Here is a 17,152-nt window from a genome sequence, read left to right as displayed (position 1 = left end):
TATTTTGTGTGATGTTTTTTTTTTTTGTAAGAACAGAGTAGTAGTGAGGAGAAATTATTTTGAACTTCTCCTTTATTATTTTCTCACCAACCAAACAACAGGGAAAAACAAGGGCAAAAAGGGAACGGTAAATGAGAAAAGAGAAAAAATGGGGGTGAAACCTTCCGCGGGTAGGCTAACAGCTTTGCTCTGACCAAGTTACAGGTATGGGGCCCACAAAAAGTTGAAAATTTTGAGTGATGACAAGTTGAGTAATGTGTGTCAAACGGTTGGGTATAAGAAATGGGAGTATTTTGAGTGATGAGTGATGAGTAATAAGTGATAAGTGATAAGTGATGAGTGACGAAAATTGAGTGAGGAGTGATAAGAGATGAAAAAAAAAAAAAAACCAAACAGGGCCAAAATCTTTGGTTTACGCAATGGTGAAAGATTAATGATTCCATAATGACATAAGACTTGATATGTCATATTAAACTTTACCTTGAAACTACCCAACTACTCATCTAAGCCCTTTTTTTCCCTAACAAAATAAACATTTCCAAGATGCATGATACTAAGAAAAAGTATGCAATCCTTTCCTTACCTTGCATAGACTATAGAAGTACCTTTAAAATTCAAATGTAAATATAATGTAAAGTGAAAAGTTCATCCTAACAGTATATTTTTTTTCCTTCTAAAATCAATTTCACACCATCCTCATGATCATCATCAAATCAACATTGTAATTCAAGATAAATAATGAAATAACTTATCTTTGCTTCCCCCCCCCCCCCCCAAAAAGGGAAAACATATATTGTATTGCAAATAATATTAAATAATTACATCAACGACAGGTTATTGTTAGACAAAAAATGTAGCTTTTTCCATCCTGTAGCTCGGTGTTCTGCACGATTCTACTTGAAAACAATGAAAATCAAATAATTAATTCAATTTCTCAATGAATTTGTTTGTCTACCAAATGTATATTCAGCTATATATAATAAAAGCTTGAACTAAAACTGAACAACATAAATTTACATTTCAAAAAGGTAGATTTCTGAATCTAAATCTCCTCAATTACCTTACCACTTACGAATCATTTCACCACTCCCTCCCAAATTATGAAGCATTTAAAACTTCTCCTAGAGTCCTAATATTCATAGTTAGGAATCCCAAATAGAAAAACATATGCAAAATTGGGCCTAACACAACTATTTAGCCTACTTAACTGAGACATTCATCCAATTTTGATAATCCCTAGAATAGGTTATTAAAAAACCAAATACCAAACCCACGAATTTTCATATTTTTTCTGCCCTTCTCACCATACACACATCATTCACAGCACAGGCTTCAGAACATTCACCCTATCCTTAGAAATAGTAAACAAGATAAATATGTGTAGGGTTATATTGCCACTTATTCTATCTTGCTTGACAAAATGGACTTGTTCTCGCTCTTTATAGGAAAATGGTGTAAAGATATTTGACTCATTCTCAAAACCAAGAACCCTCCAAGAACCATAAAAGGATAGGACAGTAGTGTCTCTGTTTGATCACTACTATTAATTATGGGAGTAGACCCTGTGCAAATCAATCAAACACATATTAGCATTTTCCTTAGAAATAGTAAACAAGATAAATATCTACAGGGTTACATTGCCACTTATCCTATCCTACTTGACAAAAATTGACTCACTTCTCACTCTATATAGGAAAATGACATGAAGATATTTGGCCCGTTCTTACCAAGAACCCTCTTTGCCAATAGCAATCAACTTCATAAACATCCCCCATATTGTTGACTTTTTTGCATTTTTACAACACAAAACTCTGGGAGTAACACAATCTAATGATTGTGAAGGCAATTTATTATATGCTTATTGATTGGATTAGTATTTAATGAGCTTTGAATTTGGCTAGCAGGCTCAAATCACATAACTAATAACTAATAACTAACAACTACTTCGTAAACCCACCCAATAACTACTCGTGACTGTGGAGGCAATTTATTGTATGCTTATTGATTGGATTAGTATTTAATGAGCTTTGAACCTGACTGCGATAATCACATAACCAATTACTAACAACTACTTCGCAGACCCACCCTAGAACTGCTCGATCCCTAATGTCTCTTTTTATTGGTACCAAATAAATTGCACGGACAAGAACAATATGCTCCTATATTTTATTTCCATGATCAAGATTCATATATAAATTTTTTTATAAAAAAAACCATGTTAACACTTATTAATACCCATTTTTGCTAATATGGACCCGAGGCCCAAGGCTGGAAAAGTCCAAACCAGCCCAAAATAGAGACTAATAAGTGAAAAAGAAAGGCAATTGGGCTATGCCCCACAAGCCCATGAAGTAAGCAAGCTTGGCCCAAACAAAAGCCCCAAGAAAGAAAATACCCATAAGGAACAAGAGATATAGCGCCCGCTTTACGATATGGGTAATGTATAGGAGAATGCCACAGTGGGATGGCCCTCCTTAAAGAATAAGAAAGGGCCTTCAAAATGCCCAACAAAGAAAGAATAGGGTAAAGGTCAAATTGGCCAACCTAGCAGAAACTTATGGGAAGCAAGAAAAGAGGACATCAAGAGCCAATGGGCTCAACCTAGATGAAAAGTAGAAACACGGGTGAGAAAACTCTAGACTCAATAAAAGTAAAAAGAAATGTCACGTCCCAAACCGATGGCCAGATTTGTGGCCATGACCGGATTTGTGACCTGACCGACATGTTAATATCAAGCTTAAACTATGGTTTTGAAACTCAGACTGGACCTTACAATCGGACCGAATTAACCAGAAACTAGCCATCAATCCGTATTTTTAAACATAAAAAACCAGAACTCTCTGTTTTGCAGCAAACCATTCAAACCCCGATCAAACCGTCCAGTTTGTGGAACCAGGCATGGGTTTTCCGGTTTTCTTCCCCCACATAATTTTGCTAAAAATCTCCGACTTTCATCTCATTTGTCAACTACATCACTGGATTTCACCATTTAATGAGAGACCAAGAGAGGGGAGGGAGAGAGAAAAAGGCGAGAGTAATAGAGATTAGAGAGAATGAAGTAATATAGTAATGGAAAATGGAGAGCAAACTTACGCTGGCATTAGATTTTCTGGAATAGAAGTTGAATCATGCATTTTCGAAGAGATGTTTTGTAGGCATTTCTTGGAGCTAACCAAAACGAAGAAAGGGAAGAAGAAGGAACAAAGTATCAGACTATTAGGAAGGCTAGAAGAGAGAAGATAGAAAGCTAAAGATATCACTTTGAATTGACGGTAAGGATGAAGTTTTGAATGTAAGAATATTGGGATTTGTTAATTGATAAGACAAGAGAGAACAGTTTATAAAATATAAAAAACTAGAGAGAATAAGGCAAGACAGGGGAACACGTAAATGAGATAAGAATGAGAAGAAAAAGTATTGGGGAGTGGGGCCGAGTAGAGAAAATGAATGAAAACTGAAAACAAGTAAAAGCAAGTTAAAAAATTCATTATGTTGTCCAAATTTTTTGAAAAATTTTAAATAATATAAGAGATATTTTATCATATTTGTAATAAACAAAGAAAATCATCTTTTCTTTAATTAAAATATATTTTAACCTCTTTATTTGTTATTTTAATTAAAATTGTTAAATTTTGTATATGTATTTTATATATTAATAAATTATTAAAATAATTATGACGACATCACGGTTGAACTTCGGTTCGACTTTAAAAATCTTGAACCTCTCCCTTTTAGGTTCATTGAACGATCTAGGTTTGAAAATCATGGCTTAAGCCTGATATTAACATGAACCAACTAAACTTTTTACAAAAGCTTCCCTTTCTTTTCATTCTTATTTTTTTATTTCTTGATATAACTTTTCACTTGATATTCAGAGCGTCTACAATGTACTTCAAGAGATAACACAAGGCACTAGTTATTCAAATTCTGAATTTCACATAATACATCTCTTAATACTTTAAGAGTTTAAGGTACAAAACTTCCATTAGATCCTAAAATACACAATATTACAAAGCTAATCATCAAATTGCCAAATTAGGGTCTATACTTTCAAAACTAAACTATCTTCTCCCAAAACTCAACTAAGGCTCCCTCTGCTCTACAATAAATCTTGTTGACTGAAAAAGTGAAAGGAGTGAGCTACACCCTCACAGCTCAGTAAGAGTAAATTACACGAGAATTTAATAAGATTGCATGTAAATCAAATCATTTCAATTATGATTATTTTCATTTTATGATTATTCAAATAGGAGAACATATTTCATGCACAATATTTTATACTCTTTATAATTATAACTTATACATTTTTCATAAGAAATTAATTATTCTCCTTTTTCTTATCAGAATAATATTACAAAATCTTTCAAACTAAATTTCTTTCATTTCTTACAAAGTCACCAAATATAATATTGACTGTTTAAAATCATAAAATATATATATATATATATATATATTCTTATTACAAAATAATCATTTTGACTTAAATCAGATAATTGGTAACTTTGACATAAATCAGAAACTTTTTATAAAATATTATACCTTTCATAGTCACAAAACTTAACATTTCGTAAAAACAAATATCTGATAACTTTTTAATATAAGCGTTCATCGGAAGCTTTATCTTTAAAGAACACTAAAACTTTTTCATCAGATACTTCATCTTTAAAGCATAAAGAACTTCAAAAGCTTTTATCTTTACAGAACAACTTTTCTTTTCATCAAAAACTTCTTCTTTTTATGAGAGCTTTTAACTTTTCATAATGCATTCCAATAAAAATCACTCTCATGATCATAATATAACATAGCTAACATAGTTTTTCATAAATAATATATTAGTTAGTCCATATCTGATAAGTCTGTATAGAATTGGGAGGCTTCCAGCACCACTGTGCCAGGCATCCAACATCCCCCACAATGCTAGGGATTCCCGGGATCATATCATAACATAGATCATCAAGACATCAACCATCAGGGTTGGTTGGCATCCTCCACAAGTTGGCCATTCCCAACAAGGGCGGGTAGAACAGAATCCTCACCACTTTTAATGGCCAATTAGAGAACATTTTTCATGGAAAACCTATAATTTAACCCCCACTGGCCAAGTTCAAATCACCAAAGAACATAACCAAAAAACATTTCATACTAATACATCATACTGAAATTCATAGTTTGCATAACATTTCATGATAATAGCATTTCCATTATTTTCTTTAAACATCATGTTCATGGAATTAATAATAGCATCAATATGCTTACATCATATATGTACACACACACACACACACATAAGGTTTAAAAAGCTCACGAACATATTTTTGTCTGAAACATGATTATATGTCATATCTCTAATCAAAAACCTTTTAATGCATAATACACTTTAAAATAACCTTACGACTTACCAAATGCCCATATAACTTATCCCTCACCTTAAAGCAAAGGAATCGAGAGCCTACAGTCAAGGGAGCTCAGACTTGGGTGCTGGTAACACCTAAACCAAATATCAAAACTTATTACTATCAATTATACCTTAGCATAAACTTACACATTCATCTCAAAGCCTCTCTCTTAAAATCAAGAAAATCTTAATCCCGTTGAGGTTCCCCGAACACAAGATACATTCATCAAACAACATGATGTAGCAAACCATAGAGAAACCATCATTCTCTTATTTATATCATATCTCCAGAGGAGCAAACTTCATTTCAAAATGTACTTAAGATTAGGGCAATAATGCATGCATAAACATAAAATCCTTTAAGCATAATCATATAACCATATACACCCATGTAGCAACATACAACACATTGAACAAAGCAGCAACATGAAAAAGCAGTAGAATGGTTTAGAACCCCTTCTTTGTGTACTAAACCTTGAACTAAGTAATACCAAATTTATCTATGATCTAGACATACCAAATGATGAGCATATTAATTTACAACTCAAATCATTCACCCTAACTTTAGAATTAAGTCCTCAAAGTTAGGTATGTCACTGTTCACTGTTTATTCCAGCAACATATACTTCACTTATAAAATACAAATGGACTATCAAATTATATCCAATTTTCATGCCAATTTACATAATTTCTCCTTTTGATATCTAGTACTTTCCCTAACAGTTTCATAGGTAAAGACTACAGTCATGATTTAATAAAAATCATACAATCCATCATACTCAAATCTGTTTTAACAGAAATTCAGTCAATTTATAAATTACACCATTATTTCTATACTCATCCAAATGTTGTGAGATCAATTCAATAAAAACCACAAGTGTCTTAGCTTTCATGGGAAACATCCCTAGCATCCAAATTCACTTTATAAAATTTATTGTGTAATTTATTATGTTTGAACACAGAATCTGTCACAGTGACAGCCTTGCAACATTTCTTGTAAACTCACAAACAATTATCAAACGATGGTATTTTCATATGAAATTTAATACACACATACTAGACATATTATATAATAATATCCAACAAACCTTTTACCCATAGCTGTCCTAGAAAAATACAGGATTCATAAGGACCAAACAAGTTAACGAATGAGTGCAACTCTTAACAAGTTCATGAAGTGCTTATTAACTAACTCTCAACAAGCTTCAATTACTGAATCAACTACACATTTAGCACCTCAATTAGCAATTCCATAAGTTTATCTAGCTATTTTACTCATTTTAACACTTACCCATAATAGATTTTATCTTAGTCTATCATCTAGGAGCACATGCAAGCATAAACAATAACTCAATTCATATTCGAGCAATCAACGGTCTCTAGAATCCAACACACCCACATACAAATTCATATAACCATCACTTAAGTTTAAATGGACAGTAAATTAAAAGAATTAGATTTTTCCCTTACCCTAGGCACGGGTTTTTGGAGTGATAGAGCTAGAATCACTCTAGCTTTAAGTTGGGAACAAGAGCTTGAGAAGAATTGAAAAAAACTTCCTTGTTGCTACTTGACTAGTAGGTGTGAGAGGGAGAGGAGGGTTGAGAGTTTTTCTTTCTTTTGATGGGGGACCCGTGGGTATGAGAGGGAGAGAGGTTCTTGATTGTTCTAGTTGCTTTGAGAGAGAGTAGAAAGAAGAATGAGGTGGAGCTTGTTTGTTGCATGGTCGGCCAAGTGTGGGTCTTTGGGTCAAAAGAAGATTAACATATGTCACCATGACACTTTGGCATTACATATGTTGAATTTCAATTGATTGCAATTGTAGGTGGAATTTCCACTATAGGTCATATGACTAAGAATTTGAATTCACTTACCGTTATGCTCGGCTAGAGCAGCCAACCAATTTTGATTAAATTATGTTTGATCTTTTATATATATATATAATTTAATTAAACCATGTTCGATGATAAGAAACTGTTAAAAAAAATCGAAATTATAAGTACTAAGTACTATTCAAGTAAGGCGTTTTATTTTACAATTGGTTTGTGGGTTCCAATTAGTTCAACTGATAAAGTCTCTGATGGTTAAATAAGAGATCTAGAATTCAATCCCTGCCTACACCAAAAACGGATTGATGTACATCTTGGTTTGATGATAAAGAGCTATATAAAAAGCTATCATCAATAGCGGACGCCATAGGTTAAAACTCTCTCTAGAAAAAGTTTACAATTGGTTTAATTATGTCTTTCAATTAAACTAATTTTTTTGTTTTGGTCGTTAGCCACGTCAACAATTTCCGTCCAAGAGATAGCGGTAAAGACTAAATTAACGTGACATTGAAAGGTTAAGGACCAAAGTGACACAATTGAAATGATATGGACCAAATTGAAATATAGTGTAAGGTATATAGAGCAAACACGTAGTTTACCCTAATAGTTTTTTTTTTTTTTTATACAAGATAGAATTTCTACTCTAGTCTAATCTAAGTGTATACGTGTGTGAATCTCCCTCTTGGAGACTTGAACCCCGGCCCTTACCCCCCACACTCCACAAGTATTTATATCTGTGGAGTGACCATCGCACCAATGGTGTGCGGTGGTGTTTACCCTAATAGTTAATAGTAGGCATTGGTTATGATTATGCTTGTATGTGAAATTATACATTCTAATACGTGTTTGATGTTTCTCTTCTCTTTTTTGGTGAGTACAATTGTCTCCCTTTTGTGTCTTTGGGTCTGTTTGGTTGGAATGGTAGAAAAGTAGGAGGATAGAAAATAGGAAGAAGATAGAAAAATTTTTAGTTTTCCTTCATAGTGTTTGGTTTGAGAGTAGAAAAGTAGAGGGATAGAAAACTTAGTTTGTATAAATTTACTTTCATACCCCTAATAGATAAAAAAAGTAACAAATTAGAAAAAAATATACACACACACACACACACAATGAACAAAAAAAAACACCAACTAAGTGAAAAAGCATAAAAAATGACAAAAAAAACTAAAGAAGAAAAAAAAGGACAAAAAACTAAAGAAGGAAATAAAAATAAAAAATAAAAAAAAGGAAACAGTCGACATGTAACTAAAAGTGATAAAATAGAAAAGAAGCAAACGAAAGGAAAGAAAAAAAAATAGAAACCATGAAAAGTAGAAAACCTAGCACATTGTAGTACATGGGAGCTTTAGTCCAAACATTTTGGTGGGCTCGGGAAGAAAACATTCGGGCCTCACCAATTTTTTTTACTCTTCTCCTTCCAACCAAACACCCACTAAAAACATTTTCTTCCCATTTTTCTCTCCTTTTTTTTTTCTATTCTCCTTCTTCCACCTCCAACCAAACGAACCCTTAGTACAAGAAGAGGAAATTGTGCTAGTTCTTTGAGTGAAGGAGAAGAGGGTGAATGTAGTTCATCTCAAATCTTCAGGTGAAGTTCTCCTTATCTGAAAAAGTGGGTGTTAAGGTGGATGTGAGTAATAAACATTAGAGGCAAATGCATCTTCACTCGGCATGTCCTTATATATAGAGGCAGGGACTAGAACTTTTAAGCCACTGTGGAGAACTCATAGAGGGTTCCATGTTCGAAATCCACAATTTTTGTCACAACTTGTTCACATGGCGAGTTGTGGTGCTTGAAGTTGTGGTACTAGCATTATTTATATGCTATTGGTGTGGTAATAACCAACCCACCATTTTTATTTCATCACTCACAACTCGCCACGTGGACAAGTTATGACAAAATTGTGGTACTAGCATTATTCATATGCTATTGGCGTGGTAACCCACCCATGAAAAGAAAAAAAAAAGTGAATTATGGGTTAAGAGTAAAGGTTCTTTGAAAAAAAAGAATCAACAATCTACAATTTGGTAGAGGAAGGGGATAGCAGGAGAAGGACAATGCAATATGTTTGCAAGAATATAGAAGCTACATCGGTGGAGGCCGGTTACTAGCTCCGTCGAGAACAATGAGTTGTCTAGCTTGGGATTATTATGAGCTTGGGAACCCATGCAGATAGTTCAAGAGCTCATTACTTTTTTACTAGAAAAAAATCCCATGATCGTGTTCTTATCTGAGACTTGGCCAAATGAAGCATGGTTGAAAAGAATAAGGTGCAGGTTGTGTTTTGATGGAAAGTTTGTAGTTAAGGGTGAGACTCAAGGGGGAGGTACGGTTCTCTTGAAATGAAATCTGCCTTCTCTATCTCTGTTGATTCCTACTCATTTGAATCAAATAGATGTTATTCTAGATAAAGGCTCTGAGAATGCTTGGAGGCTCACTGGCATGGGGTCGATACAAGTATAAACTTGATAACTTCTATTACTCTGATCAATAAAAAATCAACCGTGGGCTAAAGTAGAATTTCTATCCCAGATATAAAAAATATATATTCTTAATAATTGATTTGTCCACAATTTTTTGGTTTCCCTCCTTAATGAGGTAACACCCCAATCAATTCTACTCCCCCCATTAAGTTATTCCACTCTCCATCAAACCGCTTCATTTACCTCTTTAATAATAAAAAATTACACTCTTTTCAATGTTCTTCAAAAAAATTATTTTGGTGAAATTGAGCTTAAATTAAATAGAAATGACGATTGCAAAGTCTAAAATAAGAAACACCCCAAGCATCAACTGATAACTGGTACAAAATACCAGGAGGAGGATGCTAATACAAAACAAAACTATCACTTGGAGAATATCCTTCCTTGGCCAAAGGGTTCGTAAATTGATTCCCTTCGCTATATATAGGTGTGGTGGATCCATGGATGTGAGTTTTTTAAAGTATTCTTATATATTTAATGCCTCCACGATTTTAGACTTCCCTCTTTAACACCTCACCATCAATGCAATTTATTCGCCTCATGACATTAAATTTTTTTTCCTTATCTTTCAGTCTTCTTCATTACTATAGCATTATTTCTTTTAAGTTTTCATACTTTTTCATTAATTTCTTTTTCTTTTTCCTTCTTCGTTCTCTTTTATTGTTTCCTATCCCCCCCCCCCCCCCAAATCTCTCATCTCTCTTTTATTTTCCTCTTACCAACCATTTATTAGTTTTCCTACTCGATGGTGATTAATTGATGCTTCAACCTCCTCCCCTTCCCCCAATTCGGCTATTATTTTCTCCATCAAATTTTTATTTCCTTATCTTCTTTCCTTTACTCCTTCGAATGATTCCTCATGTTCCCTACTTCCTTATTTCCAATACCTCTCCTTAAATGCCTCAAAAACACAAATGATTCTCGTAAATAAACGAAAAAGGTTTGGCTCCAAGCATAAATAGAAAAATGACATTGTATGCACATGACTTACTTGATTAGTTGGACTAAGTAAGTCATGCATAAATGTCATCTTCCTATCGATGATTGGAGCCCCCAAACAAAAACTGATATAAATATAAGGTAAACGAAAAAAGCACTAGGAGTTTTAGTGTTTTACATACTATAAACTGATGTAGTAAAACTTGTAGCACTATAGCATTACTCTAAATACACTCAAGTTTGTTTTGTTAAATCCAGCTAAAATGAAATATTCTTTTAGCATAAATAATTTATTAAAGATGGTTAATTCTGATATATTAACTTGCATAAATTGTAAAGAAAATATTTGATAAAGAAAGTATTTAGCTTAGTTGAGGTGGTTCGAAGAGGGTGTTGCATTCAATGGAATTATTTCATAACATAATTCTATATTCTTATTTTTCTCCTTAGTTTGATTGGAAAACAAACAGATGGATAGGTTATTTTCTTTCATTGGGGAGATCTCTAATTATACTTTTGCATCTCTTATGCAAGTTGCTTTGGCATTAGAAATTAATGCCTTGTTGTAAAAGTATCTTTTTATATGCTTTGCTTTCATTCGTATATTTTTTATTGATGTATCACACACACACACACACACACACATATATATATATATATATGCGCTGCAAGTTAGGATTGTTTTGTGAAGAAATCTACCAAAAAACTGTTTATTGATCTGTTTGTTTTTGAGAAAATGGAGTATCTTGACTTGCTTAAGAAGGGCCTCGTTGTTTTATGTTCTATGGCTTTATTTTGAAAGCTTATTCCATACATAGCACCGTTGCTTTGGCATCAGAAATTAATGCCTTGTTGTAAAAGTATCTTTTTATATGCTTTGCTTTCATTCGTATATTTTTTATTGATGTATCACACACACACACATATATATATGCGCTGCAAGTTAGGATTGTTTTGTGAAGAAATCTACCAAAAAACTGTTTATTGATCTGTTTGTTTTTGAGAAAATGGAGTATCTTGACTTGCTTAAGAAGGGCCTCGTTGTTTTATTTTCTATGGCTTTATTTTGAAAGCTTATTCCATACATAGAACCGTTTTAGGATCTGTTTGTTTTCATGGAGTATCTTGAATTGCTTCTGAAAGGTCTTGTTGTTTTGTTTCCTTTTGCTTTCTGTTGGATGCTTATTACATACAAGTGGAGCTTCCGGAAGACAGAGAAGGAGCCGATCAAAGTATTGGTCACTGGTGCTGCAGGCATGCTAGCTCAATATGATATTCTATTGGCTTTTCTTGGTCCTTGCTAGAAATATTATTATATCTCCAACTTAGATAGTTGAACCTAGAACTTTATTTATTTTCTCTGAATTTCTGAACCATATTTATCTAGATTTTATTCTAATTGACAAAAATGAATGTTCTCCTAATGTGAAACCTCAAAAGTTCCTTTTTTGCATGATTGCTTAATCCAAATCTGCTTGTATGCTTGTGGATACTTAATTTCTTTTTTCCTTCTTTTGGTATATTTAGCTCATATATTCATATTTCATTCATTTCTTTTGTTAGAATAATGGTTAAATAATTACTATTTGTTTTGAAAAGGTAATGCTTAAATAATGCCACTATTTTATTTGAAAATGAGTTTAAATTACTTTTCTGTAGATAATCTAAAGAAATCTTTCAAATTTTAACTGTTTTGCTGTTGTTATAGTCATTATTATCTTATACATTGAAGTCTTTTCCAGATTCTCCAAAAAAAAAAAAATCTTTTCCAAATAGTTGGAAAGAATGAGAATTGAAAGAAAAGAGTGTCTTATTATTATATCAAGATGACTGTTGTTACATGTCACTATATCAAGGACCAAGTGTATTTGATTTTCAATTGTGTAGTGAGTATCTTAAAAGTTTGATTTTGTTCAACAGGGCAAATAGGTTATGCCATCCTTCCAATGATTGCAAGGGGAGTCATGTTGGGTCCTGATCAGCCTGTGACTCTGCACTTGTTTGATAATATCAAGCAAGCAAATGAAGCCTTGAATGGGATAAAAATGGAATTGATTGATGCTGCCTTTCCTCTTCTGAAAGGTATGTCTCTTATCTTGAGAGATAATTCTAGGTAGATAGAATTATTCTCTCCCTTGAGGTTTCTTAAATTGTCATGAATATGTTTGGATAGGTGTGATTGCTACCACGGACATTGTTGAAGCTTGTAAAAATGTCAATATTGCTGTTATGCTTGGTGGATTCCTACGGAAGGAAGGTATGGAAAGGATGGATATGATGTCTAAAAATGTGTCTATGTACATGACTCAAGCTTCGGCCTTGGGCAAGCATGCTGCTGCGGATTGCAAGGTGACCTCATAAATGCACTTGAGTGTGTAGATATGATATAACTGATATAAGATTTTAGAGACACCCACACTAGTTTACAATATCATAAGTTCACCTATATAGATTTGTATTGTTTGTATATGTATCCTACTATCCTACTTTAAAAGTCATGAAATTGGATGCTCTAAGATGTTTTGAAGTTTTAAAAGCGGAGACCTTTTGGTGCGGACACCATATTGGACTTATTGGTGCTGATTAATGATGTAGAACATACAACATAGGCTTTCCTTAAGTAGAGAGACAACCAGAAGTTAGTGCGCAAAAAAATCTAGGAAGTAGAAAAGTACTAGTAGAAATCATTGGTGATGACCACTATGCACCCTTGATTTAATAGTCACTCCACAAGTTTTTGTGAGCGTGAGCGGGAGGGGGGGGGCAAGGGCCGGGTTCAATTTTCCAGGAGAGAGTTTTACACGCATATTTACTTAGATTATGTTAGTAGAATTTCTATCTTGTATAAAAAAAAAATTAAAATCATTGGTGATGGCGATAGAATTCCCTAAAAATTATAAGGGAAACAATGCTAGGAGCTAAACTCGTCACCTCCGAGTCTCTGACCACAATCAAAGCCACTTTTCGAGAAAACTCTTTCATTTAGTCCCTGAAATTTTCATTTTTGCCATTTTTAGTAATTTTATTTGGTTACAACTTTTCATTTAAAAGTCAAAATAATGTCCCATCTATTTTGGGATGTCTCCTAGAGATAGTAGAGTTTGATTTTGCAATTATCTTAGTTTTGAAATTTTTGGGTATTTGTTTTCTTATTTTGTCACCTAATTTTGTACTTAATGCGAATTAGGGTTTTAGGGTGTTTTCCTAGCCGTCTTAGGAGTGCTTTAAGGTTTCTAAGGGTCACCTAGCAGCCCTAGGACTGCTTCACTATTTAAACACAATTAATAAATATTCAGACTTTTGTCTCCCAAATTTATGGTAGATTCCAATAACCATTCTTGTAAATTCAAGGAACCTAGTTTATTTTTCCTAAACAAACACGTTTTGTTCCTTATTATGAACAAAACTTGTTATGAGTTAATTTTTTCAGCATTTAATTTTTTTTTTCAGTATTTAATGTATTTGTTATGAAGTTATTTCCTTTAATATCATTATAGAAGACAAGATGATTATGAATAAATAGAATTTTATTGGATGTTTTTCTTCCAACGCTTGATGTTTAGTACAAGCAATCCTAGGCAGTGAACCTAGGTTCTTATCTCTGTTACTTTGCTTGGTACTAATTCCAGGCAGCTGTAAGTGTTGATTCCTGGGTTCTATCCCTCTTTCCATTGCTGACTCCAGGTTCTATCCTGTTTGTTTTTATTTTACTTCACAAATACACATTCCCATTGAAAATTTGGTTGTCCTGCATCACCTTTCTATTGAGATGCCCTCTTTAGGTCATAATAATTGTGCATTTTCAAGTCTAGTTTCCAACTTATTTATGAACATATTTAGTGAAAACCAGATTTCTAACTATTTCAAATGTTGGAATTTTTTAGAGTGCTTTCTTCCCTTAATCTTCACTTCCATGCAGTTAATTTTTGGACTTGATATTGTTTCATAAGTTGATGCCTTTTCATTGCTTTTATTATGCAGGTGCTAGTTTTTGCCAAACCATCAAACACCAATGCACTCATCTTGAAAGAATTTGCTTCTTCAATCCCAGAGAAAAACATCACATGCCTAACACGACTTGATCATAATAGAGCATTGAACCAAATAGCTAAGAGGCTAAAGGTTCATGCTAGTGATGTCAAGAACATAATCATCTGGGGCAATCACTCTTCAACTCATTATCCAGACGTCAATCATGCGACTTTCACCACTAAAAATGGAGAGAGACTAGTCCGAGAACATGTTGCAGATGATCATTGGTATCTCAAAATATCCAACATGTTTATTCATTTCCACTTTCACATGTTTAAATTATTAGGAGACATAGGTTGATAAACTGCATCAAACTTCCTCTGATACCATGATAATTAGGGTCCATTTGGATACAGCTTATTTTGCTGAAAACTAAAAACACTGTAACAAAATAATTTTTAAATGTGTGAATAGTGTCGTGAGACCCATTGTTAATATTTTTTTCTGAATAAAGTGGCTGTGGGTCCCATGAATAGTGTGTGAACAGTAACTTTGTCTCCTACCCACTGGCGTGCATAAAAAAAAAAAAAAAGGAAAACGCCAGACGCAAACGCGCTGCCTTTTTCATCTGAATCCAATCAATCACTTAAACCACTACTTCTCCTAAAAGCTTAAACTATTAAGAAATGGTAAATTTAATAATTATTTAACCGTTATTATAGCATTACTTGTTGCTGAGTCAAATGCATAATGTTATTAACATTCGGGATTCTGGTAGTTGCCCCCCCCCCCCCCCCCCTCCTTTTCAAGATATTAGTGATTTATCATCTATGAAAACAAAAATGCCCCAGTGAAATTATGCTCTCACTAGATTATCATGCTTCTTTTAGGTAATAGCTTGGGGTGTACTGTCAAGTAGTATCTACATCCCAATTACCTAACCCAGGGATTCAAATCTTCAGGGTGTAGGTATATATACACACACGCACTTGAATTTTTCTTGAGTCCTGTTAGGACCTGGCTTTGATATTGAAAAATTATTAAACTCCAAAGTTTTAGGTTGGCGTGGGGTACAGCAGTGTGTATGTTTTAATTTTAGGTTGCAACCCTTTGTAGGGTCTTCAACAACTGTCCTCTTTTTTCAAAAAAAAAAATTGTTTGTCATAGGTTAAAAACCGAGTTCATCAACACCGTACAGCATCGTGGTTTAGCCATTATCAAAGCTCGGAAAGCATCAAGTGCATTGTCTGCTGCAAGTGCTGCTTGTGATCATGTACATGATTGGGTTTTCGGGACTCCCAAGGTTGATTATCTTTCATCTCAAATAGCATTTGATCATGTAGAACTTATTTGCTTTTATATTCTTTTGTAAATTTTCCTTTGGCTTTGTAATTCAGGGAACGTGGGTTTCCATGGGAGTTTGTTCTGATGGTTCTTATGGGATCGAACCTGGCCTTATTTACTCTTTTCCTGTTAAATGTGAGAATGGAAAATGGTCAATTGTGCAGGGTAAGTTTTGTGGGGGCTTCTAAATGTTGTAAATGTTACATCTTCCTTCCTTAAGAGTTGAATTTCTAATATTTCTGAAGCTACAAATCACTATAATCTGCTTAAGAGGAATATATGCTGTTTGTCAATTATGTCTTAGATCTAAATAATGGTTTAGAGCAAAGGTTATTTGGAGTAGTGTGGACTACAACAATGAAATGCACAAAGCTCAGAACTCCCATTTGCTGATGAGCAATGATGATTAAAATGAGCGCTGAGAGTTATATAATTGAAGATTCATGAATGAATAATTATAATTATGAGAGCTTACTATACTTTTGTGTCTGAATTTTATATTCCAAAATGTTGTGAAATGGTTCAATTTCTTATTTATTTATATTATTACTTGCATAAGACTATTTCAGTGCACTCAGTGTTTGGAAGTTGTTTATGCATTGGCAGGGCTCAAGATCGATGAGTTCTCAAGGGCAAAGATGGATGCAACGGCAAAAGAACTCATCGAGGAAGCATCATTCGCCAAGTCATGCCTCAACGAACAATGAACCCATCTTCCCTTGGAGAATGAAGAAGACTTGATAAATATATGAAAATAAAAAAGGATTTCTAATTTCTTTTCTAACTTTATGTACAAATTTTATCCATCACTTGTAAGCTTTGGAACAATAACAGAACAAGTTGTGCCCTTCTGATTTATCTTTTTTTCATTTGTTGACAAAAGTGTAGACGACTTCACCAAGCCCCTCCCCCAATTCAGTAATCAGTTCTATGTCACTAATCATATGTTTTCATTCACTTTCTAATTAGTCATTTTAAGTTTCTATTAATTATCTCAAAAATCTTATAAAATATGAAATTTTGAAGTCATAAAAAATGCTAAATTATTATAGGTCATGTGACTAACAATTTAATTACTATGTTGCTTTGAGTTTAACAAACAAGACACGGCTTGTGTTTTGTGCATCAGTGCATTGGACACGTGTCCACATCATAACGTGTGTAGTGCACTGATGCACTAGACACAAGC

General features: G+C 33.6%; 1 protein-coding gene across 1 annotated transcript; it reads left to right on the top strand.

Annotated features, from left to right (window-relative positions):
- Window positions 1-11,468: 11,468 nt before the first annotated feature.
- Window positions 11,469-16,853, top strand: LOC142614916 (malate dehydrogenase, cytoplasmic-like). The gene is made up of 7 exons (XM_075787550.1): window positions 11,469-11,901; window positions 12,568-12,729; window positions 12,821-12,996; window positions 14,629-14,906; window positions 15,787-15,922; window positions 16,017-16,128; window positions 16,570-16,853. Exons 1-7 carry the CDS (start codon window positions 11,763-11,765, stop codon window positions 16,668-16,670), a joined length of 1,104 nt encoding a protein of 367 aa, XP_075643665.1. The 5' UTR covers window positions 11,469-11,762; the 3' UTR covers window positions 16,671-16,853.
- The last annotated feature ends 299 nt before the right edge of the window (window positions 16,854-17,152 follow it).

The sequence above is a fragment of the Castanea sativa genome, chromosome 11 (genome assembly GCF_040712315.1).
Source record: "Castanea sativa cultivar Marrone di Chiusa Pesio chromosome 11, ASM4071231v1".
Classification (NCBI taxonomy): Eukaryota; Viridiplantae; Streptophyta; class Magnoliopsida; order Fagales; family Fagaceae; genus Castanea; species Castanea sativa.
Note: the sequence above shows the minus strand (reverse complement) of the source record. Positions and strands in the feature narration are given on the sequence as shown.

Excerpts from the sequence above, each read along its gene's own strand:
- LOC142614916 (XM_075787550.1), top strand. The coding sequence starts at position 11,763 with ATGGAGTATCTTGAATTGCTTCTGAAAGGTCTTGTTGTTTTGTTTCCT. Across the intron at positions 11,902-12,567 it reads ATTGGTCACTGGTGCTGCAG|GGCAAATAGGTTATGCCATC; the intron begins GCATGCTAGCTC and ends TTTGTTCAACAG. Across the intron at positions 16,129-16,569 it reads AAAATGGTCAATTGTGCAGG|GGCTCAAGATCGATGAGTTC; the intron begins GTAAGTTTTGTG and ends ATGCATTGGCAG.